Source organism: Thamnophis elegans, chromosome 3 (genome assembly GCF_009769535.1).
Source record: "Thamnophis elegans isolate rThaEle1 chromosome 3, rThaEle1.pri, whole genome shotgun sequence".
NCBI classification, from domain to species: domain Eukaryota; kingdom Metazoa; phylum Chordata; class Lepidosauria; order Squamata; family Colubridae; genus Thamnophis; species Thamnophis elegans.
The window spans coordinates 90,504,211-90,529,065 of record NC_045543.1 but is presented as its reverse complement, the minus strand read 5'-3'; the positions used below and the strand labels follow the sequence as shown (position 1 = coordinate 90,529,065).

Sequence of the window (24,855 nt, the reverse complement as noted above, 5' to 3'; positions counted from 1 at the left end):
TGCTTGTGTTGTATACACACCAATGAGAAATTATATTCATTGCAAATTGCAAACTTCCAGAATTAATCATGATTGATGAAAAAAGAAACTGGATATGCAAGCATACAATTTATTCATTATTTTTCATTATCTAAATGGAGCATTCAAGCAACAAGAGGGTTACAGCTTTTCATGTTTAAAGCCTCAGAATATCCTGGATATATCTGAGCTCATATACTGAAACCTGAACTCTCCTAGTCAGCAGAATACTCTTTATCACCTGAGTTCAATAGAGTCCAATATATGCTAGGGATCAATAGGCCTATGGATTAAAATTTTAATGCTATCATTAGGATCAAAATGGGTATAGAAGCTTCTTCAGATTTTTTTTAGTTCTTTTCTGGCAAACGTTAATTTGAAAAAAAAATGAAAAATGTGCTTGGAAAAAAGACTCATTGAAATCTTGTTAACAGAACCAGTAACTGTTTTATTAGAACTGTACATATGGAATGCTGCTTTATTTTTTCATGGTTCAAATAAGATACATGTGTGCAGGATCACCGGAGTTAAACATGATACAGTTTGTCAAATTTTGCTTCACTATACCATAAATTTAATTAAATACCTGCAAACATTAAATCATTACCATGGTTTATTGAAGAGACAAAATAATCTTGTTTTCAGAGTTGAATAGGTATCAGACTCAAATCAAATATAAGCATACGATGAATTGATAGATTGCAAACAACATTTCCATACCAATGCAAGCCTGCTTAGTAGGTGTTCTTTGGAAACCTGTATGGCATTTGCAATAATAAGAGCCAGGTGTGTTCACACAGTCTCCATTAGAGCATGGATTTGATATACACTCATCAACATCTGTTGGCATCAGAAAAGAATGCAATCAGATTTCATAATTGATCCATAATAGTTTTTAATAAGATACAGCATTTCATAAATGAATACAATTAGCTTACATCAATCACAAACTACCTAATTCATTTCCCCATTTTAAATACGTAAGTATCACAATTCTCTAAACAAACGTAATATAAAGTATAAATTTGCTTTTTTAAAAATAGAATATTAAATTCCATGCAAATAAAATCTTCAAAAAGGAAATAATCAAATATAGACCTTTACATACAAGTAATTATTAACATTATTACATTCCAATTTTTGTTTTTACTCTAGCTTGTTATACAGATTTAGATATACTGAATTTTGTTAATATAATGTTATTAACAAACAAAGCAAAATACAGTATCACAGAAGTCAAGTACAATAACATTAAAGTATTCCCTAGTAATAGGTCATTATTCTGTAGGGAAACTATTGCTCAAGTAATTGTGAGCTGCACTGTGCTTGCTGATACTTCCACTTGACTTAAAAAAATTAAGTTGCTTCATTTTTTTTAAAAAAAAGTAAATGAAGCAACTAGCATTCTGCAGAGCAAACTGCAGTTATTAGAGAATCCAGCACGTTTTTTCCCCAAGAGTATTTTTGCCAAGAAGCACTATGGAACAAAAAATAATGGCTCCTTAGATATTCTTTGAAAATAAAGATTACATGTGACTAGCCCAATGCTTTGTTTGGCAGTGTACCATTTCTAAATTTCTAAAGTATGCTTAGAAAAAATAGTATGTGTGCTAAGTCCAAAAAGAGGCACACTATATATGTATAGTACTTTATCTCTGAATTGGACAGAAATAATATTTTCTTTCTATTCAGATCAATGAATACAGAATAAGATCAAACCTTCCTTGTCTTTTAAGTAAAAAAAAACCTATCCAGAAAAAAAATGTATGAAATCACATTGTGTTTTGACATCTTTGTAATTTCCCAGCCATACTACTCAAACTACCTTAAGATTGTTCAGTGTTTTCTAAACACTTTCTTCCGAAGTACTCTCTTTAATATTTTAACTTACATGGGAATTTATTATACAGTATTTGTTTTGTCCATACAAGCAAGTTATTTCACAACCAATGCTTCTATGGAATTTTATAAATGAATTCATAAACATATAGTTAGAAATTTGGAGCTGTAACTGAAATATGTATTAGGCATTGCTTCTTAGCATATTCTAATAATTCAGTATATATTTCCTATATGAACTTGTTCAAGAATTTGATTATCTTAGATATTGCAAATGCTTTCCTGTCATTTTTCTCTAAAATGTCTCAAGAAGCAAAGGGCTAGTGGAGATCTTTATATTCTTAATTATTTTTACCTAGCAAGTATGTTACTAATTTATATATATTTGGTACAGAAACAGAAAACATTTCCTTTGCTGGATATGTCTTTTGAAGGTTTTATGTTGGTGAGATAAGTACAAATAAAAATTATGTTGTTATCAGTTATCTAAAACATATCTATCTACATTTCAGATAGATCAGAGCTTGCAAAAATGCACTAGAATCAGAAACATGACATTTCTAAAAGTCTGATTTTTAAAGAAGGATATAATAAGAAAAAAGGTGAAATTGGAAGTTGCACTCACCAGTACAGTCTCCATTGGCATCCTGCTTATATCCCATATTGCATTCACACCGGTAACTGGAAATTGTTGGGATGCAACGCCCATTTAAACATAAATTTGGATGATGTTTACAGATATCTATTGTCTGATTGAGTATTGCTATAAAAAGACATAAAGTAAGTTTGGATTATTACCTCTAAAGTTCTTATTTTTTTAAAAACAGTACTGTTTTTAAACATTAAATAAAAAATATTGTGTTATTAGGTGAACTCAACATTCTCTGAAGTCAATTGCATTTGTGGAATCTCTCTTAGAATGGAATGTAGGATGATGCTGGAAACATTTCAAATTACACTTGACCAGACAACAAGGGTTTCAAACAGCTCAGCCAAGGTAAGGGCTTGTTACTTATTTCCGGAGTTCTTTTTGATGGATATAGGAATTTCTTGTGAAAGAAAGTGGTATTCTCACAATCCTATAGAGAATTCCATTTCAAAGGAGGCTTCATGTTACGGAGGTTCCCTTTTCTTTAAAAATTGAGATTTCCAAAGGATTTCAGAAAAGCACATGCTTGCAAAAGTCTTCCTCTGAGCTTTACATCTGTTGGGTGCCTCTCTCAGAAGTTGCAAAAAAAGAAAGATGAGTTGAATGCTGCTGGGTCCTGAAATTGGCTTGAGTTCCAGGGCCCTGCAAAGCCCTAGGTGGCTGAGTGGCTGATTAGGAAACAAGACCAAGGCCTGGAAGCTTCAACAGCTTTGCACACATTGGTAACCTCTGCAACTGACTTGAGGCTCCCTGAATGACTAGCTTGGGAGCAGGGAAAAAGTCTGCAGATTATCCAATGGGCCGGGATTGGTGAGGGAGATCTATGGGTACAGCTCTGCAACATATTGCAGTGAGTCATAAGGGTGACAACAGGGGCACTGCAGTGGGTATAACTTTGAAACCAGGTCATAAGTAGGTTGGGAGCAACTATCCTAACTTTGGTCACCAAGTGACTAGTTGCACATATGTATTTTCCTATTGGTTTTTGCTGGTTTCTTCTTAACTTAAGCAGAACTGCAGATTTCTCTCGCATAATGTTGAGATTCATCATTTTTCATTCCTTACATAACTTGGTTGAACCTCAATGAAGAAATCTAGAGTTTTGGAAATGGAAATCAGATTCCACTGGACTGATGAAAGCAGCATCACAATATTGCAATGTAAGTGCTATCTGTGTTTTCCCAGAAGCCCAAAAGAGGTACACCTTATATTGGGTTACTTCTTTCATTAATCTAAAGAAAGCAGCTAGAGAGTGTGGATGTCACTGCCAGGTTCCTATCAGGAAGAAAATGGAAATAGAGCCCATAATGCATGAAATATGGAAAGACCAAGTGCAGATCAATTAATGTTTTTTAAATCAAAAATTACTTAGAATATATAACGAATTTGAAATTTTACGTAAGATTAAATTAGCATTGATTGTGAGCATAGACTTAAAATGTAAGATGATTTTTTTTAAAAAAATGAGGACAGATAATACTTCACATACTGAATGACTCATAAGTGCAATAGGAGTATCCTGGGAATGTAAAGCAACTTGAGAAGCAATAGGAAGAACTGAAAAAAAATCAAGTTTATATTGTTAGCCATATTTTACTGATAAAGTAGATATTAAAAACCCTATTAGTTTTAAGCATGAAGCAGAAAAGAAGGTATTAAAAAGTTTACTGTAAGAGCTTTCAGTTTTATAATTATGCAATGAAGCAACTTACTCAGTCCTGTAATGATGGGGCCATTTCCTGTGGGACCTTGGCCACCAGTCCCTATTCCCGTTCCATGCACACCTGGGGAAAACCCATTTCCACCAGGAATAGGGATGAATCCTGTTCCTCCTGGGCCAAAGCCATTTCCTCCTGTGCCACCAGGCCTGGAACCTCCTATAACAGGAATGCCATCTATGCAAAGCCCACGATATTCATCTACAAAAATTAAAAACATTTATAATCACATTTTTCCAAAAAATGCAAATCATAAGATCACATATTTTTCAAAACATGCATAGACATCAATTGTTGAAAAACAGCATTTTACTATAAGATTTGCTATTCTTTACATACAAAAATGAGTAACTATTGAGTAGATCTAGTATAACGTTTTATTAGATCTAGTATACATTTTATTTAGTTATCAATTTAGTTTAGTTCACTATATGATAAATATTGATAACTGTGAACATTTAGATAAAATTTAAGACACCTCCAATATAATTACACTCTAAGTCTACATTTCTCAGGAAATTATGTAGGCTTTTAATACGGAAAAGATTATTCTAATCAAAGTAAATAAAATAACTAAAAGGAACAATAAAAGCTAGTGCAAATCTACATAATAGATGCAGATAATAGAGGCAACATTAAAATGAAGTATAATTCTGAATTATTTCTCACATCAATATTCTCCATCAGCCACTACAAATGTTGTCCTACTCAGCAAGTCAATGAGCTACTAACTAAAGATGTATTTCAATTAGCTTAAAGGGAAAAAAGGAGTTCTATATAGAACAACTCTTACATATACAATGCAATATAGGAAAATATAATTTTGTATGCAGACAAATAGCTCATATAACTAAATTTTCTTGCTACTTTTTTATTTCAAAAACATCCTATTGGCTGATGCTTTCTGTATGTAAGTTCACCCTTCGAAGATCCAACAGAATGAAGATATAAAAAATTGTTATCAGTTTAATTTAACAATGAAATGAAAGTTGCTTCATTAAATCCAAATGATAAATAATTCGCTCAAACCAATTTTGTTTTAAAGAATTATTTCAAATAACTATAGGAAAAACTGGCTCAATCAATAATAAATCAGAAGCAGTGGGGCTTAATTTGATAAATACTTTAAAGTAAGCCTTTTCATTGTTTCAGGATTGATATTAAAATGAGTTTTTCTAGTAAATTTAACACGCTAAGATATTTACCAGAGCCTCTAGCTGGACAAATTTCTGGAATGGATCCAAGAGCCCAACACCGTCCAGACTCACAACAGCACTGCATCTTGATAAACCTGCCTGGAAGCTCTTGTGCACAGCGACCATTCAGCAGACTGGAGAAACAAGTACCTGCTCTTTGATCTGGATATTAATTTTAAAAAATTATTAATGGAGCACTTAGTAAAAATATTTTCTTAACTATTATAAATATAATCAGTGAAACAGGCAACACTACCATCTGCAATTTGTGACTGCTGTTATTGTGAATAAGTTAAGAACATTTGGGAAGACCACAGACAAAAAAAGACAAAAGTATGCAAATAAATTTATATCTACACCACAAATCAGTCAAGTGACTCTGTACTTAAGCACTACTTCAGACTTTTCGTTTTTCACTGCAATTCGCAGTGGGAGAGAAGAAATGATTTGCTTATTTAGTTACAGCATTTACTGGTGTATAGCCACCCATTTCTAACAAAGTGACCCTGAGTGATATAGAAAAGTTTTCTATAAATACAAATCCTCCCCTTTTCCTCAAAAACCCCAATACAGTACTTTAAAAACTAACTAGAACCGTAAAATATATCCATCTCCCAAAACAAGCAAATTTGGGCAGTGTACAATAAAGTTAAAAAACAATCCTTCACAAATAATAATAATTATTATTAAAAACATTAAAAACTAATGGTGACTAATTGAAATGATGACTAGATTAAAATATGCTGCAAATTAACTACTTTTATTTCGTACATCTTTTATTGACTTACATTATCAGGTTTGTCATGTGGCTATTTTCAGGAATCTTGTGGCTGGAAATTAACATGGGGTTGTGAATTTGCTACTTTGTATTTGTATCTAGATCACTTGGATGGATCAGCAAGCATCTGTAACAGAAGGTCTGTGGCACCCTTCTGTACATAGAAATTTCCTTGTGATAAATAATTTAATTGTGCCTTCTAGACTCTCAAGGAAAGCATGATAAATGTGGCCAGAAAGTGTATCTTTATTTTTTAGAAGAATTGACAACCATATACAGTAAGATAGATGGCAGTTTCTGAGGAACAGTATCATAGAATAGTGCCTCAGAATTTACTCTCAGAATTTCTGTGCCCTCTTGAAGAACTACCCCGCTGTAAGAAGAAAAGCTTTGGATTTCTTCTCTTGGCCTCCACACTGTCTTTATGATGGATACTTGTTTACATTCACGAATTTTTCCTTTTAGTGCAGAAAATCTCACCAAGTTATACTGAAGCCTTTGAGCTACTAACTTGATACCTAGCATATCCACTGCTGAGTTGGTTTCTGATATAGGATAAAGAGTACAAAATGATATCTTACAAAAAAAAGTGTAGAAAAAAGGCAAAAGTGTGTAAGACCATAACATTTTCACTTCCCAAAATAATTGAGAACACAATACTGCATACCATCTGATACAATGTTCTCTGAACAAGATCTTCAGAATGAAGTAACTTCAACTGCAGAATTGGGCAAAGATTTGAAAGTTACTCCAGAGACCAGGGACATGCAGTCAGGGGAGGCAGGGCCTCACCACTGTCATCATGAAAAGAAAAAAAAATAAAAGGAAAAAGGCTGAGGTAGTTGCTGCCAGAGTCACAGTGGATGACTCTCCTTAGTGCTGAACTGTTTAAAAAAGCCTCTTAAAAAACTGCCCTCTACAGGAGGAGGCGAGAGAACCAATTGCCTCATTTAGTCTATCTTTATGATCACTTGAGCAGATTTAAGCAAGGGTTAAAAGGCGAAAAATTCCTTATGTAGATGAGGCACGTGGTTCTCTTGCCTCCTCCTGTAGAGGGCACTTTTTAAGAGGCTTTTTAAAAACAGTTAAGAAGAGTCATTCATTTGGGACTCTGGCAGCTAGCCCAGCCTTACTTCAGCAGCTCTTGCCTTTTTCTTTTTACCTTTTTTACATTTTCATCATGGCAGACAAAAGGAGAGTTGAAATCCTCTGTGAAACAGCTGGAAAAGGTATGTGGGTTGGAGGGAGGGGGGAGGAATTCAAAATTATTGTAATTTGTAAGTAATTTTTTATTGTAAGTAATTTCTGTGTGTGCGTGTGTTTGTTTCTTCACTTCACTCAAACAAACTCTCTCTCAATTTGAGAGAGTGTTTGTTTGAGAAGAGAGGGAAGGGGGAGAGGCAGGGATGGCAGCTTGTTTGAGAAGAGAGGGGTAGCCTGCCAGCAGAGGCGGGTCTTTTACCCACCTCTGCTGGCGGGCTGGTGCTTTCTTTCTTTTGCCAGGCCCCTCGCACCCACATCCAGCCCGCTGGAGCTCGCCATGCCGGTGGAGGAATGGGCTGGCTGGGCTGACTGGCTGGGGAGGGGGGATCATGGCTGCTCAGGTGGCCTCCGCTGCCACCGCCACCAGCAGCTTGGGTGTCCCGGCTCTGTCCGAGCTGAAGAAAGCAGAGGATTGTTCGTCGGAGGAGGCGGGGGGTGAGGCAGTGGAGCTTAGCAGCGGCGAGAAACAGTCGGCTTCGGGGCTTCACCTGGGCTTTCGAGTCGCTAGGTATGGGGTGGGTGAGGGTGGGGGGTGGGGAAGGCTATTGGTGGTATCTTGTTTACTTTAAACCACTTGCGGGTGAAAACTGATGCGTGTGTGCGCGCGTATCATATGAGTGTTAAGGTTTACGAGGCATCCCAGGTTTAAAAACAGCTGTCTTGACTGGCTTCCTCGATGGTGCAAAAAGAGCCTTTTGTCTTTGACTTTCTTTGTGGAACCACTGAAACTCCCCTTTGAAAGGACAATCTGCAGGCGGGCGGGTGAGATTTCCTGCACTTCGGCAGCATCGTCTCCTCACAGGGCTTCTTCCAATGTCCCAAATGTATGGATTTTCATGCCTATAAGAGGTGGCTTCTCACCTACATATTCACACTGAAGGCTTGAAATGGGTGTTTTTGCAAACGGCTTGAAAATGTGGAGGAGGATATTCCTGCCTCTCACCCTGTTCTGAAGGTCAGCACAGACTGAAAACAGGATAAGAGACAAAATCCCCCCTCCTCATTTTCAAGCAGTTTGCAAAAACATTCCGATCCTTCACATTATCCAGGATTGCAGGATTGAAGGCATAGTTTTTGCAAACTACTTGATAATGGGGAAGGGGGATTTTGTCTCTTATCCTGTTTTCAGACTGTGCTGACCTTCAGAACAGGGGGAGAGGTGGGAATATCCCCCTCCACATTTTCAAGCCGTTCGCAAAAATGCCCCATTTCGAGCCTTCAACATATTCCAGGATTGCAGCATTGAAGGATTGGAATGGGGCATTTTTGCGAACGGCTTAAAATGTGGAGGGGAGATTTTACTTTACATTGTGACATCACCAAGGCCAGTTCTTTTCAATCTCCCTCCCGGTGCCCGCTTTCAAGAAAGAGGCTTTTGGCCGCTCCGGCGCTTTGTCCGACTCCGACATAGAAGCGGGACGTGTCCCGCTTCTATGTCAGAGTCGGACAAAGCGCCGGAGCGGCCAAAAGCCTCTTTCTTTCTTTTTGCCTCACCAGCCATAAACCTCAGTGCATGTCACTGCCAGAGACTAATAACAAATGAAATGAAAAGAAAAAAGAAAAATCCGTAGAAAGGACAATAAAAATTGCTACTTTGCGGATTCATAACTTACCAATGCAATGAGAGCCATCTGTGGATGTCACAAAGCCACGTGGACATAGACAAATGTAACTTCCAACAGTATTGGAACATTCACCAGCATCACAGATTCCTGGGATGAGGCTGCATTCATTAATATCTACAGATTTAAACAAATGAGGAATGACTGTCCACAAAATATAATTATTTTAAATATATTTGTTATTAAATATGATATCCATGAGTGCACTATATTGGGCTCTATATGCAAGCTGGAATTCTGATTATTTGATATATATCTACAAATATTGAATTCTCCTGCACTTTTATATCTGATTTCCAGAACTAATATTAGCTCAATAAAGTATAGGAAATCTTATGCAATTTGTGATCTGCAACTGTAACAAAATATCATTATACTATAGAAACCGTATATAGGATAAAGCTAAACTGGGGGGGGGGGGGGATAAGACACTTCTTTAACATAAATGGATATTAAATCTCATCAACAAAAGATCATCTTATCTATGTAAAAATCCTACACTGATACAAAATATGTATTTGTGACAGAAGATAGGCATGGGGGGAAAGTCTGTCTTTTATCAGAAAAACTAAAACATGGTGTTTTGTTTCATTAGCCAGGTGTAAAAACAACAATGTGATTGCAATTTTCAAAAGACAAGGAGGCGTAATTAAGGTAAGAGGGTCAAAACTCTATAACTTTCTTGAAAATAATGCCTTCAATTTATTTATATTGATCCTCTATGTTTTAAAAGATTTTTAGACTATAGAAATTCCACATGAACATATCAAAAAGATTAATGGAAAAAAGACAAAACAATGTAGTGAAGAGTGTCTGTCAAGAAAGAAGATTTATCTATGAATCTCAGAATAGAGATTCATACCAAATTTCTAACAGCATTTTAAACACACATTTTGGAAAGTGTAGGTCATTACTCAGAAAGGACCAATGTTAAAAAGGATGCTGTTGTTTAACACAAGGTAAGGACATCACTATTATATGTTATTGTAGCTGTCAAATCTTTTGTTGGACAATCATTACCTACATAGAAAATGATACCTGTGTAGAATTTTCTGGAAATCTAGATTCTTCTTTTGGAGGGGACAGTCCCAGTGGATACAAGAAATATGCATGTGTAAGTTTCATACATATTATTTTTCTGATGAGTAGGACTTCTCGTTTGTAATCAAGCTAATCAAGTAAACACTTCAGATCTCTCTAATTACTATTTTTCTTATATACTGTATTAAACAATATGTACATGTTGCACTCAGCAATACAGTATACCCAGCACCATATCCCTATGTCCAAATTAACAGGACAGTACATATTTCTTATTATATCAGATTGAAAGCATATCCATACTTTTTGTAAGATCTAGAACTTATATCCAAGATTATTTCAGATAGTAGAGCAGGTAATCATATTTCTTTGGCTTCAGTTATGTTCACTTTGAGCACAAAAATGGTAATGGAGTATAATAAAAGCATGTATTTGAAAAAAATGAGCTAGTTTCACAATTATTTGAGGCCAAGTAGTAATAACATTTCTTCTATCTCCATTCCACGCCAAAACACTATAGGAAGGTAGAGGACTACCATACTTCAATTTATATTAATGCTCAGAATTCTAAACTTCAATAGTATTACTAATAAGCATCATTTCTAAAGCAATAATACTAAAAAATACTTCACATTGTAAATCATGCACATATATTTATTAAATATAATAATTACATCTCTATTATAGTAGATAATGAATTAGTACATGCTATATAAGTTGTAAAAAATAGCCGTTAATGATAAGTTCATCTCAAAAGCAAAGATTTCTTAATAAAATAGTGATGCCCCACTCCAAATTTTGATCCCACTATCCAAATTACGTTTCCTTGTGTTTTGAAAATTGCAACTATCCTTATTAATTTAAACAATGTAGTGCATACATGCATTGTTGCTTCTGTACCTAGATGATGGAAGGAAACACTAAGCAGCTAAGAAAAAAATATTTAGGTTTCTGTAGTACAAATTGCTTCTATTTCCTTCTTCAAGAAGTATGTACAATCACTATTGAATCAATGAATATATATATATATATATATATATATATATATATATATGTATGTATGTATGTGTGTGTGTGTGTGTGTGTGTGTGTGTGTGTGTGTGTGTGTGTGTTTTTATTTGTGCTGATAAATAAATAAAGGGAGAGTTAGCTTCCTCCCATAATTGGGGCTTACCAGGGGTTGTGACACTAATATATATATATATATATATATATATATATATATATATATATATATATATATATATATATATATATATATATATATATAAAACTTAACTTAACATGTTGAGGTAGAGTTCAGGAGGGATACTTTTTTACTTAACAGCATTTTTGAACCCCCACATAATACTAAATGTACTTAAGAACTTTAAACTTTAAAACAATAGATTAAAAAAACAAATATAAATTGTAATCTGTAATAAAAATACAATAAAAACAATAAATTAAATAACAAACATCTATATATTAAAATTAATAAGAAAAAGTTCTTTAAAATAGTGTTCATATATTTAACATCATTTAATAAAAGATGAAACTCATTATAAAATGAATTATGCAAAGGATGTGAAACCAGAAAAGAACCTTGCCCCATATTCCCATAAACCTAGCCTCCTTAATGGCAGAATATATAGAAGAATGAGCAACACATATCTTATTCAAGGCAGATTCATATGGAAGATTGTTTCTATAGTTAATTTTATAGTCCATTAATGCATGAAAATAAAAGTTGAATTATAAATATGTAGGAAGTATGTTTAAAGAAACTTCAGACAAACTTGTTTTACTAGATGCAGTTTTTAAATTTTGCACTTCTCTCTTTCAAAGGTTGCTGTGTTCACTTAAAATGTGTGATGTAGAAGTAATAAATCCATTAGCTACACTGGAAGTGGCCCCTAGCAGATGCTATGATTTTTTAAATCATCTCTACAGTACCTCCAAAGTAAATGTATATGTAACTATTTACAAGGATAAAGAATACAGAAACTTTTTAACTGGAGAAAACATTAATCATTGTTCTAAGTCCTAACAAGGCCAGGGATGTAAGAACACAGCTATAAAACTGATGGCCAATTCCCAGCTATGGAATAAGGTAATAAAAAGCCAGCCTGCCAGGAAAAACAGTTTTCCTCCAAGGAGAAAATAAAGGAATAAAGTAAGAATGCATCTATTTGCTAAAATACTTTCATTTAATATCTAATAAGTATCTAATAAATAATTCCACCAATATACAAGAATAATTTTGCAGACACATACAAATGAATAAATGTTCTTTTCTGTTAATAGTAGAATTGATATTATTATTAATAAAGCACTTAAAACTGTATGATCGCATATTTGGAAGCTTCTAAAAAGTCTATTCTTATAGTTCTATGCATTAATAAAACCAGAAAAGGAGCCACCCAACATTCTGAATTTGGTTGCTCTTAGAAATGTCTACTAACAATTCATAAGAAAATTCCAAAAGTTTGGAAACCATTACTGGCAAAGGTCTATGGAGATTCTCAGTCATTCAGGTCTTGGTTGTCACCAGGATTATTGGTGAAGATTAGATTGAACTACAAATCAAGGATTACCCTTCCATCATTATAATCAATATTTTTAGATTAACTGAAATTAATGGATACTTTGTGGTGGACTGCTGTTCCTCACTGTTCAACAATTATTGAATTCCTTAATCTAGAAAGAGGAGTATTTCTCTTTAATATTTTTTGGCATTAGCAACAAGAAATCAAATGCAGTGATCCAGAAAAATGTCTCTTCCACATTTCATCTCAAAACAAATCAGGATAACTCAAAAGTCGCTGTGAGCGAATAGGTGGCTATAGGGGAGAGGAAGGGAGGGAGGAACCCTGCATACAGTTCCCAAGTCAAACAGCTCCCATGTATCGTCTCTGACCTGTGTCACACCCCACACATATTCCCTGACCCATGTAGTAATTTTGCATCGCTACACATACCCTCCCTGACAGCACTACCCCACAAACACTTGCCCCAAGCCAAGAGACAAGTGAGGTGGCAAGCAGCTCCAGAGCTTCATAGTTCTTATACCATGGGAAGTTTTAGCAAGCACCAGCAAGCATTGATTTATCCAGCTGTTTTATCTCCCAAACTCAGTGTGTACCAGCAAGCAAACCAAATGCCAGCAAACATTCATTCACTCAGCTGTGTTCTCTCCCAATTTCCCACATCAACCTTTTTCGCCCAGGGCTTTGCTGCCTTTGCTGCCTCCTATTCAGACCTAGTTTCTCCAGAAAATGCTTCCTACACATGCTTAAATATGCATAGTCTTCGAACTCCTCACCCCATTTTCAAAGTGGCTAAAACTACTATGCAGTCTTTGGAAATTTTCCAAAGACAGTGCAGCTTATGGACATTCCAGTTTGACATGGTGAAGACAGTAAGAGGTCTTCATATAAATAACAACATATTTTTTGTAGAACTGAAAGAGTCTATATGTGAGGTTCCTCTCCAGTCTGAGGAGGCAGAGAAACCGCCAGACAGTGACTCTATATATATATATAAACGCGAAAACACTCACGCAGGAATCATGAAACCTACAGAACTGTAAAGCCTACAAACTTGCAATTTGGCACATATGTTCCTCTTGTCTTCCAGATGCTTGGTAACAAAGGATTTTTCGAAATGACCATCAGAGCATTAGTATTTCATATATTATTATTAACACTCTCTGATGCTAAGGAATTAGACATTCTACTCCCCCTCCCAATGTGAAAACTTGGACATGGGCATGGCCAGCACGTGACTCATCTGGCCTGCTGGCTGGAAGTTTGGAGAGGAGCCTGAGGGAGAGAAGGTGATAAGATAGGTGGAGATTCTGTGAGCAAACCTGAGGGAGAGAAATGGATAGGAGAGGTCGATGGTAACTACTCATTAATTTTCAAGCTGTAAGTGCAAATTTATCAAGCCCATTCACATAGTTTCGTAGCAGAGCAGGGTATTCAGCTAGTATTATATATATATTTAAATTGAAACCATGAAGCAAATTATGAATGCTTTTTGTATGTGATGTTTTATATCTATTTTTAAAGCTAACAAAACTTTTCATTATTATTAGAAGTAGGATACATTAAAATCAATTGAAGTTATATCTGAATAATACTGAAAAGATAAATTTCACATTCAGATCACATAATAGATTGAAGATCTGATGTCACTTGAAATTTAATAATAAATTGCTTAGAGGCAATGTATGAAGTGTTATGTAGTCACTACTTACTGAAATATTTGTATAAAACTGTTTAAATATATAATATACATCAAGCCTTTCATGTCTCTGTAAGTATGTGTATGTGTGTACATATATATTTGTGTATACACATGTATGTGTGCATTCTATTTAATTAATGACAATAATAAATTACGCAAAATGTACATGGAATGTAAGGTAAGAGACTATTAGCAATCCTTTAAGGTTCTTTAATTTTCCTGCAATACTACTATATAATAGTAACTAAATAAAAAGCTTTCAGTAATAAAAACTAATATACAATTGCATGCAATTACAGAAGTACAATAGACTTTGTACTTCCAGGTAAACTAACTTTACATTTAGTAAATGTTCTGCTTTTTAAAGGAATTTTAGCTAGAAATCTTTTGAAAATGTAATAGCAATACTTATTCAGATTATTGATAGGAAAAAATATTTTAAGCATGCTAAAACATAACTGAAACTGTAGGCCTCCCATTTAAGAAACCTGGATCATTAATTTCAAAGTCATATTTTAAACCTGGCATGTTGCCTAGGTGTGGCCTATAAAACTTTTGCCCCTTTGCAATGTTTGAACTGGCTTTGTGCACGTATCAGGAAAGGAAGGGAGTAGACAGGATACTTGCGAGTGAGATCAGTTACATTAAGGAAAAAATAAATATTCATCTATTGACTGAATAATTCTCACTCTTCTCTCACTCTCTGAAAATGGGAGTTCCATTTAAAAATTATTTTTTAACCTCAGCCTCCAATTATGTCAATGTTATATTTTCAAATTTGTATTTTTAAGCAAATGCCATTTTTGTCTAAAGAACATAATATGCATTTAAAAGATTTTAAAAGTTCCTTATTATTTTTATTTAACATTAGAAATCCCACAATTGCTATTTGGGGTCATTCCAAATGACATGAAAATTGTAGGGTTTCCATTATCTATGCTTTCAAAAGGCAATATAGGTACCAACTACTGTATATTATTTTTTTAAGTCATTTTACTTACCTTCACACTTTTGAGTTACTTCATTCTGTTTATGACCAGCAGGGCATTTGCATTCATATGATCCGACTGTATTGATGCAAGTTCCCCCCTGACAGATTCCAGGGATAGCCTGACATTCATCTATATCTGTAAATTAAGTAAGATAAACTCTGAAAATTTATCTTCCATTGTTCTTCAAAATAAGTTTTATTTGACTGCAAGACATTCTCTATAGAGGATTTTTCTACTGGTAACAACTAGAATACAGAACTCATACAGAATTTTCTTCAAAGGTCAATGGAAAATGTCTCCCTTTTTATGATCTTGTAATCTCAGTCCGGGCAACTGGATGGAGCTAAACAGTTATAGGCCAGATGCCTTTCCTGACATCATGCAGTTTGCAGCAGATATTTTTTTCTTTGTGCCCTAAAAGAGAAATACCTGCTGCTACCTAGGATTGAACTCTCAATCTTCCAAGTAGAAGGCGAGTATCTTCACCATTAGGCCACTATGCTGCCCAGATTCTAAGAGCTGGGGTGGTGCAGTGGTTAGAATGCAGTAATGTAGGCGACTTCTGCTGATCACCGGCTGCCAACCGTTTGGCAATTCGGGTCTCACCGGCTCAAGGTTGATTCAGCATTCCAACCTGAGAACCCAGATTGTTGGGGATAATATGCTGACTCTGTAAAATCGCTTAGAGGGGGCTGTAAAGCACTGTGAAGCAATATATGTCTAATTGCTATTGCTATTACTATTAGTATAAATCTTAGAAAAAAATTACCCTTGCAAGCTTTTTTATTTAGTTTTAGAAAATGCTATTTGTTTTAAATTTATGTGCACATATATCCTGAAATGTACATTTGGATGGATCCAATTCACTTTCCCTCAGTTACTATACTTTAATATTAAAGTAAACAAACTTATGTAAAATAATAATATAGAAATATTTTCAAAGATCCAACAATCTGAAAGAATGTATCCTGTGGAAAAAAAGGGTTTGGAACATGTAGCATAGTAATGAATATTAAGCTTTAGTTTTTAGTATAATTGGAGGATGTGTTTATGTTTTACTGAATTTACTTAAAACACTTCAGTTTCCATAATGTATCATTTAGATTAAACTGAGACAAAGCCATGTTCATATCCTGTTTTCCTAAGGCTTACCATTTTAATACATTTCCATTTTAGTGCACAGTCTAGGCTGTTTAATATGTTTCACAGTAGATTAATAAAATTAATATACTTTCTAAAAAGAGAATTTTACACATAGAAATGCTCTACAATGGAATTATCTGAAAAAGCTCAATATGTGCTATTGAGCTTAGTGAGTTAGTAGTTGCAACAGTAATGATTTTGATAAACATTATCTTTACCATAAAATATGAGGAAATATTGCTACCAAGGTCTTCAGAAATGTGAGCAATATTGGTAATTTAATAATTAACAATCATCAAGCATCTATGAACAGCACAATTTTACTCTATTGTGTCTGAAAAATGAGTGCAGTTGCATATATTGTGCATCTTGTCAAAGTTGATATAATAGTACAGTGTGCTAGTATCAATACCATTTGGACCATTATTTTCTTGGATTGTTTTCAGTTGTTCTATGTATCAACAAACTGGAAACAAGATAAAATCATGAGCAAATTTCTATGATTCCAAACCTGCATACTTGTTTATCATTCAAAAACTAGCAATTTACATATATCAATAAACACCAAACAGTAAATGCATGAACAGAATTTTCCTGTCACCTTCAAACTGAATGTTTTAATTGGATGGAAAATCATTGAAATACATTCTATTTCAGGTGAAGCAATCAATGGTGAAACAGGATTAAACAACAAAATGGTAACAGGTGATGTTTGTGTATTTAAAATACTATAAAATACAATCCAGACCAACTTGATACTAACTGAAGCATAGTATTTGTAACCAGTTCAATATTCCCAATAACCTTTTCATTTCTTAAATTATGTTCTGCTTTGGACTGATGCTTCAATGGGCACTTAATACATTTAGTTACTGGGTATTACTGAGTATACATTCTTTATCTGCCACTGTTATTGTTCAATTTAGCCAAGGCTGTCAGGAAAGCACTAGCTAGTACTAACAATTTACAGATGTTTTTAAGCAACAAAGTAATGTGGAAACAGAAATATATGAATTATCTAGTGACAATTACTTTACAAAGAAGTCTCTGTCTGACTCCCTCACAAGAAGCTGTTTCACAGTTGAATGAAATGAAGTAATTAACTAATTAAAAGGAATTATTGTACTTAAGGTCTTGAAGCAGAGATGAGCAATGATTAGCAGAGAAAAAATACAAGGACCCCTTGTACTCATAGGAAACAAAAATATGCTAAGTTTCCCTTTCTCCTTAAAAATATTTTTGCATTGAACAAATGTTGAGTCAGTCTATAACGAAATTATTAAAAAAAAAATTCTAAATGAGGAAAGGCAGGTGACTTGCATTATGTTAAGACTGATCTACTGAAAAGAGATCAAGATTTTTAAAAAAAATAGTTTTCCTATATTATGACCTGAAGTTAGAAAATATCTTACTAGACAAGGAAATAACCTAGGGCTGAAGTATATCTGCAGATATATCAGATAGACATACACAATGATATATTCACAATAGCTGTGAATCATTACCAGAAAATATAAATGAAAAATCACATTTCCCTTTGTACAGTTATCTCTTTCTATAATTCCTTTTACTAAATCTATTCTGATTTTTTCTCCACTAGCTGAACTCCTTGGCAACACCACTGTAACAACTTTTATTTAATCTAAGACAGATATCAAATTATTGTCCTATGACAATTAGCCTATCTTTGAAGGCTAATGATTGTTCACTGCCAAATACAAACAAATTGGGCCATGCAAATGGTTGGCAAGTGTGTGAAGCTTCATTTGCGTATGCATGGGATTAGGTTGCACGCACAAAATCTTTGCCCTGATCTCTGCTGCTGGTCTGTGGAGCCAGAAAGGTTGGGGACCACTATGTTAGCTTGTTTATAGGGATCTGTTCTTAGAAACAGAATCATAAAATCTTCAGTACCTATATTTGTCTGTTCTGTATTTCTTTCAAATGTAGGTTAGTTTGATTAGGTCTTTTACCTACAGCTAGAAGCTTTTTCTGAGCTTCTTTAGGTAGTTTGATTAGGTCTTTCAGTTATAGCTAGAAGCTTTATTATCATGCTTCATAATAGGGTATCATATTTAGAATAATTCTATGCAATTTGAATTCTTAATTAAAATCCTTAATTAAAATGTGAATTGTTTCCTTTCTCTTATAGTTTTCAGGGATTGTATTCTTTGCTCCTGAGTTGGTTTTTTTTATTTATTTTTTATTTATTTATTTATTTATCCTGATGTACATTCTTAAATCTCATTTCATAAAATCTGTAATAGCCCATATTGCTGAAATAATGCCATTTCCTTTCAGTTATATCAATGATTTTGTATTTAACTAAGAAGTATATTATTAATCAATATTCTAATCTTTTATTTGTCAGACTCCTAAAACTAGTTTCTCTAACATAACCTGATTGTGAAAAACATGATACATGTTTACTGGTTAACAATGCTAGTTGATGATAAAAAGTTAACTAATTATTGATGATTAATAAGTAGAGATTTTAGTACTTCGTAGACTGTTCTAGATTATCATTGAATGTTTATTCGTTAACATATAATTTAGTATGATACTAATAGTGAAATAATAACCTTAATTAGGATAAATAATGGGCCATAAATTGTAATTCGGGATCTGGCGAAAAGATGTACAAATCTTACAAATTTTTTGTTTATATCTTGTTATGAAGGTATGAATAATTTGGGTCAAAAGAGACGAGACGTGATATAAATAAGGAAATGCTAATGTATACTTTTGGTGATTATTAAGTAGAAATGTTAACATCTCTTAGATTGTTTTAGATTTTTAATGTTTATCTTAACACGTAATTAATTAATCTGGGATTGAGGGAAAAGACGTATAAATTTTATTAATAAATCTTTGTTTAAAGATGGTTATAAAGGTATAATCTCGTTTGGGCCTTTGGACAGGAGAGGTGAGATAAATAGTAAATAATCTTTAGTTAACTATAATAATAACAAAGAAAAGTTAATGGATAATATTTAATGATACATACAGGTATCATTAAATATTGATACATACAGTTATGTTATACCAGTAAAAGTTAAATAGACAGAAGCGTTAATATGTGAGATTGGGGGGGGGGGAGGAGAGGGAATGTTGGATATTCTCCTAACTGACTTTCTTTTAGAATATGATATAAAGATGTAAAGTTATGACAGATTCACTGAGATTGTGAAAGTATGCCAGTAGGTGGTTGTGTCTTCAAATATGAATGATCTTAGGGGGAAAAAACACGTCTAAGTAACTATTATTAAATGAAAATTGTGGTACGATGATAGTAAAATACATAAATTCTAAAATGTACAACTCAACCTGAATGAAATATATGTAATGATTGCGGAAGAATGCACGAAATGTACCTGTAACCAATTGACATGCTTTCTACAAGATGTAATGAAAGATGATTCTTTTTTGTGTGTGTGTTGTTTAATAAAAACAATAAACAAATTAAAAAAATATGATGCATTCTATCAGAGTACTTTAGGAACAACTAAGTCTAGAAATTATATGTGTTGAGCTAATGGAACAGAATGCTATACTTTGCAGTTGGTTATAAAATTGATATATTGGTACTTGGATTATAATTAGTCTGAGGTTCGGTCTCAGATAAGATGAGCTTGTGGGTAGTAAGAAAGAATAAAGAAAGAATACAAATGAAAAGAATAAAAATAAAATTGAATTAAAGAAACAAAAAATCCACACTCCCAACATAAATGTTTAATTAAACATAATGTATTAAATAATGTATTAAAAACTTGGAGAGTTTCCTCCCAAATATATTTGACTGCAAACAAAATTGCAAAACTAAAGACACTTAGTTTCTAATATGTATATTTTCAAAAATGCTTTTACTTGTTTATGTATGTTTAAGTTTGTTGTGTCTCACTGCCTGAAGCATTTGAGACGTATAACTACATTACACAAATAAGGGGTTTTTGTGCTGCTCTCATCTTCTGTACTTCCACTGCCAACAGGGAACTGCTGAAATCAGTAAAGATTTAAAATCTTTAAAATCTTTTTACCATTTGTCAGTGGTGGGTTTCAATTTTTTTTAGAACCTCTTCTGTAGGTGTGGCCTGCTTTGTGGGAGTTGCTTGCCAGCCATGTGACCGGGTGGCAGTGGCTTGCCAGCCATGTGACTGGATGGGCGTGGCCAACTTGTAAAATGTGGTGAAACTCATTTAACAAAGCTCTTGCTTAGCAACCAAAATGTTGGCTCAGAAACTCTGGCATTTGAAGCACGCAAGTCTTAAAGCTGTCAAGTTACATGACCTTCGCACCCCTAACCCTTTAGAAAAAAACCCCAGGGGTGTTCAAACTTGACAGCTTTAAGACTTGTGGACTTCAACTCCCAGGATTTCTCCTCCAGTCATGTTGGATCAAGAACTCTGGCATTGAAGTGTGCAAGTCTTAAAGCTGTCAAGTTACAAGACGCTTGCACCCCTAACCCTTTAGGAAAAAAACCCCGGGGTGTTCAGACTTGACAGCTTCAAGACTTGTGGACTTCAACTCCCAGAATTCCTCCTCTCACTCTTCATCTTGATGATGTGTGGACGAGTGGGGGGAGGGAGCTAGAACCGGCTCTAAACGGCACTGTAGATTTGTGGAACCTCTTCTATAGAAGAGGTTCGAACTGGCAGGAACCCACCACTGCCATTTGTTCTGACATGTTCATGTAGATATAAAGATGTTTGCATCTCTCTTTCCCAATTTGTTGAACATGGTCAATAATCATTAACCTTGTAATACTATTATGATAATATTTTAAAATGAAAGAATGCTGTATTCAGAATGCAAAAGAAACCACAAATAATTGGGCTTTTTTCTTATTATGAGCTTCATGTTTGTTAAATTGTACAGTAGTAACAATCTTAAAGAATAGATTAAAAATATCCTGTCAAAATATAAAGCAAAATAATATGATTGCCATATTTTATATACAAGTCAGCTTAATCTAGTGTTCAGGTAGAAACTGAAAGGCTAAAAACTGAAAAATTGAGCTCTAGTCCTGCCTTAGAAATGAAAGCCAGCTGGGTCACTTTGGGCCAGTCACTCTCTCTCTCTTTCTCTCTGTCGAACTCACCTCACATGATTGTTGTGGGAAAATAGGAGGAAGGACGTTAGGTATATTCACCACTCAGGTTTTTTATAAAAATAATATAGGTGGGGTATAAATAAATAAATAAATAAATGTTCATACTACTAATTATAATCACTGCTAGTTAAATCTGCCAAATATTATGCCATCTTGTGATAGTATCAATGATGCACTTAGCAGGTGGCATCCTACTATAATTTGCCTTTTTCTTGAAATGACAACATTCTTCATTGCTGGCAAGCATTTGTTAACTTTATAAATAAGCAGCCATGTGCTACCCTGTATTTGCTATTATGTTTAGAATAAAATATAGCAAAAAATATCCCTCAAAGGGATATCTCGCAATATCTGTCTTGTACTTTTTAGCCCTGTTAATGCATATAAAAATAATAATAATTAGGGAGTTATGGTTGCATAGTAAATGTTCACTATGGAATCATCTTTTAGTTAAGCATCATTTGCGTCTCTATCTTACTTCTTAAGGAAACATGAATTATTTAATACATGGAAATGTGATAATGTGTAGTAATGTTCTATTTCAAACTTCTTAAAAAATTTAATAAAACTATTTTAAGTTCAAAATAGTTGCTCCAGTTTTCAAATTTTAGGAATTCAAAATAGAGTTTAAGCATATCCAAAATGATTGAGATAATTTCAAATGCAAAAAGTTGTTTCAAACTCAAAAATGTAGGTAGGACCTGCAATGGATCATTTGCATTTGAAACCTCCCTAATAATTAATATCCAAGAAAACTGTAGAAATTAAACTCATGTCTTAATTAACAAATACACAATACAGTTCTTTTTTGCTTCTTGTTTTCTTTGTAGTGTGTTTCCCAAAGACATTCATTTCATTGTGACATAATGCAACCTAATAAGTACTTGATACTTGCACAAACAGTATACAAAAAGCAATAAATATCATCTGGCTGGAATAATTTATTCTAAGATATTTCACAGCAGGAAAACATTTAACATTAGTAAAGTACTTTGCTCACCTTGACATGCTCCAGTGCGGATGTTTGGAATGAAACCACGACGACATGGTTGAGGTTGAGCAGGGCACATTTCACAAGGATGGCCCCATGCACGTCCAATAGTTGCACAACAAAGTGTCTTCGTGCAAACAATACCAGCTAGCTGACCTTGACACATCTGATTGTTGACTTGAATAAAACAAGGCCCTGTCCTATAATCTGGAAATTAAAAGGAAACAGTTTAATATACAAGCAGTGTCCCTCCATCCCATCTGTTTAAACACACAGGAATTTTTCAATCTAGTTCTGTTATCCAATGCAGTAATCTGTTCTCCATTAATGCTCTTGTCCCAATAAACCACTGATCTCTAAGGTCCAAGGGCATGATTTTTAAAATATTTTTTATAACCACCAAAAATATTAAAAGTGAAACTCTAGTCTTAGAGCACCTTGTCTATCTTTTCAAATAATGGAAGGGTTTAATAAAAATCTCTACTATACAATATCCTATTATATAACTGACAGAATGCCAAATTTCAAAATGTTGCTTTTTATTATTTCAATTTACAGAAAACACACACAAATGTAAACAGATTAAAAATAATTCAGGTAAAGAATGTATTTGAGAAAATGATCATGTTCAAAAAGTTATCCCTTGAGGTGGGAAAAACACAGTATTATTATTCAAATATTTGCAAGACCAGAAATTTAACAAATAAAGGATTATATCTTTACTTTTGCAATTAAAGAACATCTGTTTTACAATTATAATCAGATTATTTTAACCTTCTATCCCATTCCTGATTTTAAAAAAGAGTTAAATTCAATTAATAACTTAACTGAAATACATTCTCCTCCATCATTAGATGATGTATGTATGTATCTATCTATCTATCTATCTATCTATCTATCTATCTATCTATCATCTATCTATATCTATATCTATATATGCGCTTGCGCGCGCGCGCCCACACACGCGCACACACACACACACACACACACACATATATATGATAAGGAGTCGTTCTCTGTAGCTCAAATGGTTAACTCCCTGCCTGGGAGGCAATAGAGCACAGGTTCGATTCCCAAACTTGGGTATGGCTAGCTGATGAGAGCTAAATAGCTTGAAATAGATCTATACTAGTCTCCCTTTATTTATTTATCAGCATAAATATAACAAATGTAACAAAAAAGGCAACAGTAAAAAATATTGGGTTTCTGTCTGGATGGTCTCTTGTGACGAGCCTAATGACAGAGAGTGGAAGTGTGACCTTCCTCCCATACTTGGGCATACCAGGGGTTGTGACTTTAAAGTATGTGTATGTGTGTGTGTGTGTATGTATGTATGTATGTATGTATGTATGTATGTATGTATATATATATATATATATATATATATATATATATATATATATATATATATATATATATATATATATATTCAAACCAACATGGATATATTTCCCAGGATGATATCTCTCATGATTATTAGTCTTATAATAAATTGAAGATCACATTATCAGATTGGGTTATTCAGTCTCAATTTCCCTTTTGTGTGGTTATTCATTTTACTGAATTATAACATTTGAATAATCTTCATTTATTTTTGATGACTAGCTAAGCTTCCAGACTTGTAAAGTTCCATAGAGTGTCCTGGTAAACTGAGGATGTGGATGTGATTTCCTAACATTATTCTCTTTAGCTTTTCGTTTGAAAAACACTTTTAATATTACATTGAAATATATATTTTAAAAAACTAATAGATATTAAAATTTTGGAAATGTAAAATTATGGGGAAAATCATATTTTTACTAATGGCCAGTCTTGAATGCACCATAAAATTATAACAAGATTAAACACGTAGCCTAAAGCCTTCTCCAGGCAATATGGATGGACCAATTAAAACTTTATGGACTGAATGAAGATTGTTAATCACATGAAACACCTATAGGCTTTCTTTCCTTCTTCAGCTGTTCAGTCCTCTAATACATGAGTAAGGACAGCAATGCAAATTATACTGGGAACCAGTTACTCTATTCCAGATATACTAAGAATTACTGACTTTTTAACTAGGTAGTGCTTAATTTAACACACCAGATCCTTGTAGCACTTTTCTGTTTGTCACAAAATTTACTCTGCTGGTTATCCCTAGAATCTTTGAATTTAAAGAATATATATATTGTCCATATGTAAAATTGATTAAGGGAAAGGATAGGTTCTGACTGGAATTGTTTATGTCCATCTGTCAAAATAAACAACTACAAAGGACAAAAAGCC

The 24,855-nt window shown here is 33.8% G+C and overlaps 1 protein-coding gene across 1 annotated transcript in view; it reads right to left on the bottom strand.

Moving 5' to 3' along the window:
• The window catches only part of FBN2 (fibrillin 2), a 127,441-nt gene that overhangs the window by 84,629 nt on the left and 17,957 nt on the right, over nt 1–24,855 (bottom strand). The window contains exons 6-12 of the mRNA XM_032214594.1: nt 22,600–22,797; nt 15,356–15,481; nt 9,075–9,200; nt 5,430–5,582; nt 4,219–4,425; nt 2,483–2,620; nt 739–858 (exon numbers count right to left, since the gene is read on the bottom strand). Of these exons, the coding sequence (XP_032070485.1) occupies nt 739–858; nt 2,483–2,620; nt 4,219–4,425; nt 5,430–5,582; nt 9,075–9,200; nt 15,356–15,481; nt 22,600–22,797 (1,068 nt within the window). The remainder of the gene's footprint in view (nt 1–738; nt 859–2,482; nt 2,621–4,218; nt 4,426–5,429; nt 5,583–9,074; nt 9,201–15,355; nt 15,482–22,599; nt 22,798–24,855) is intronic.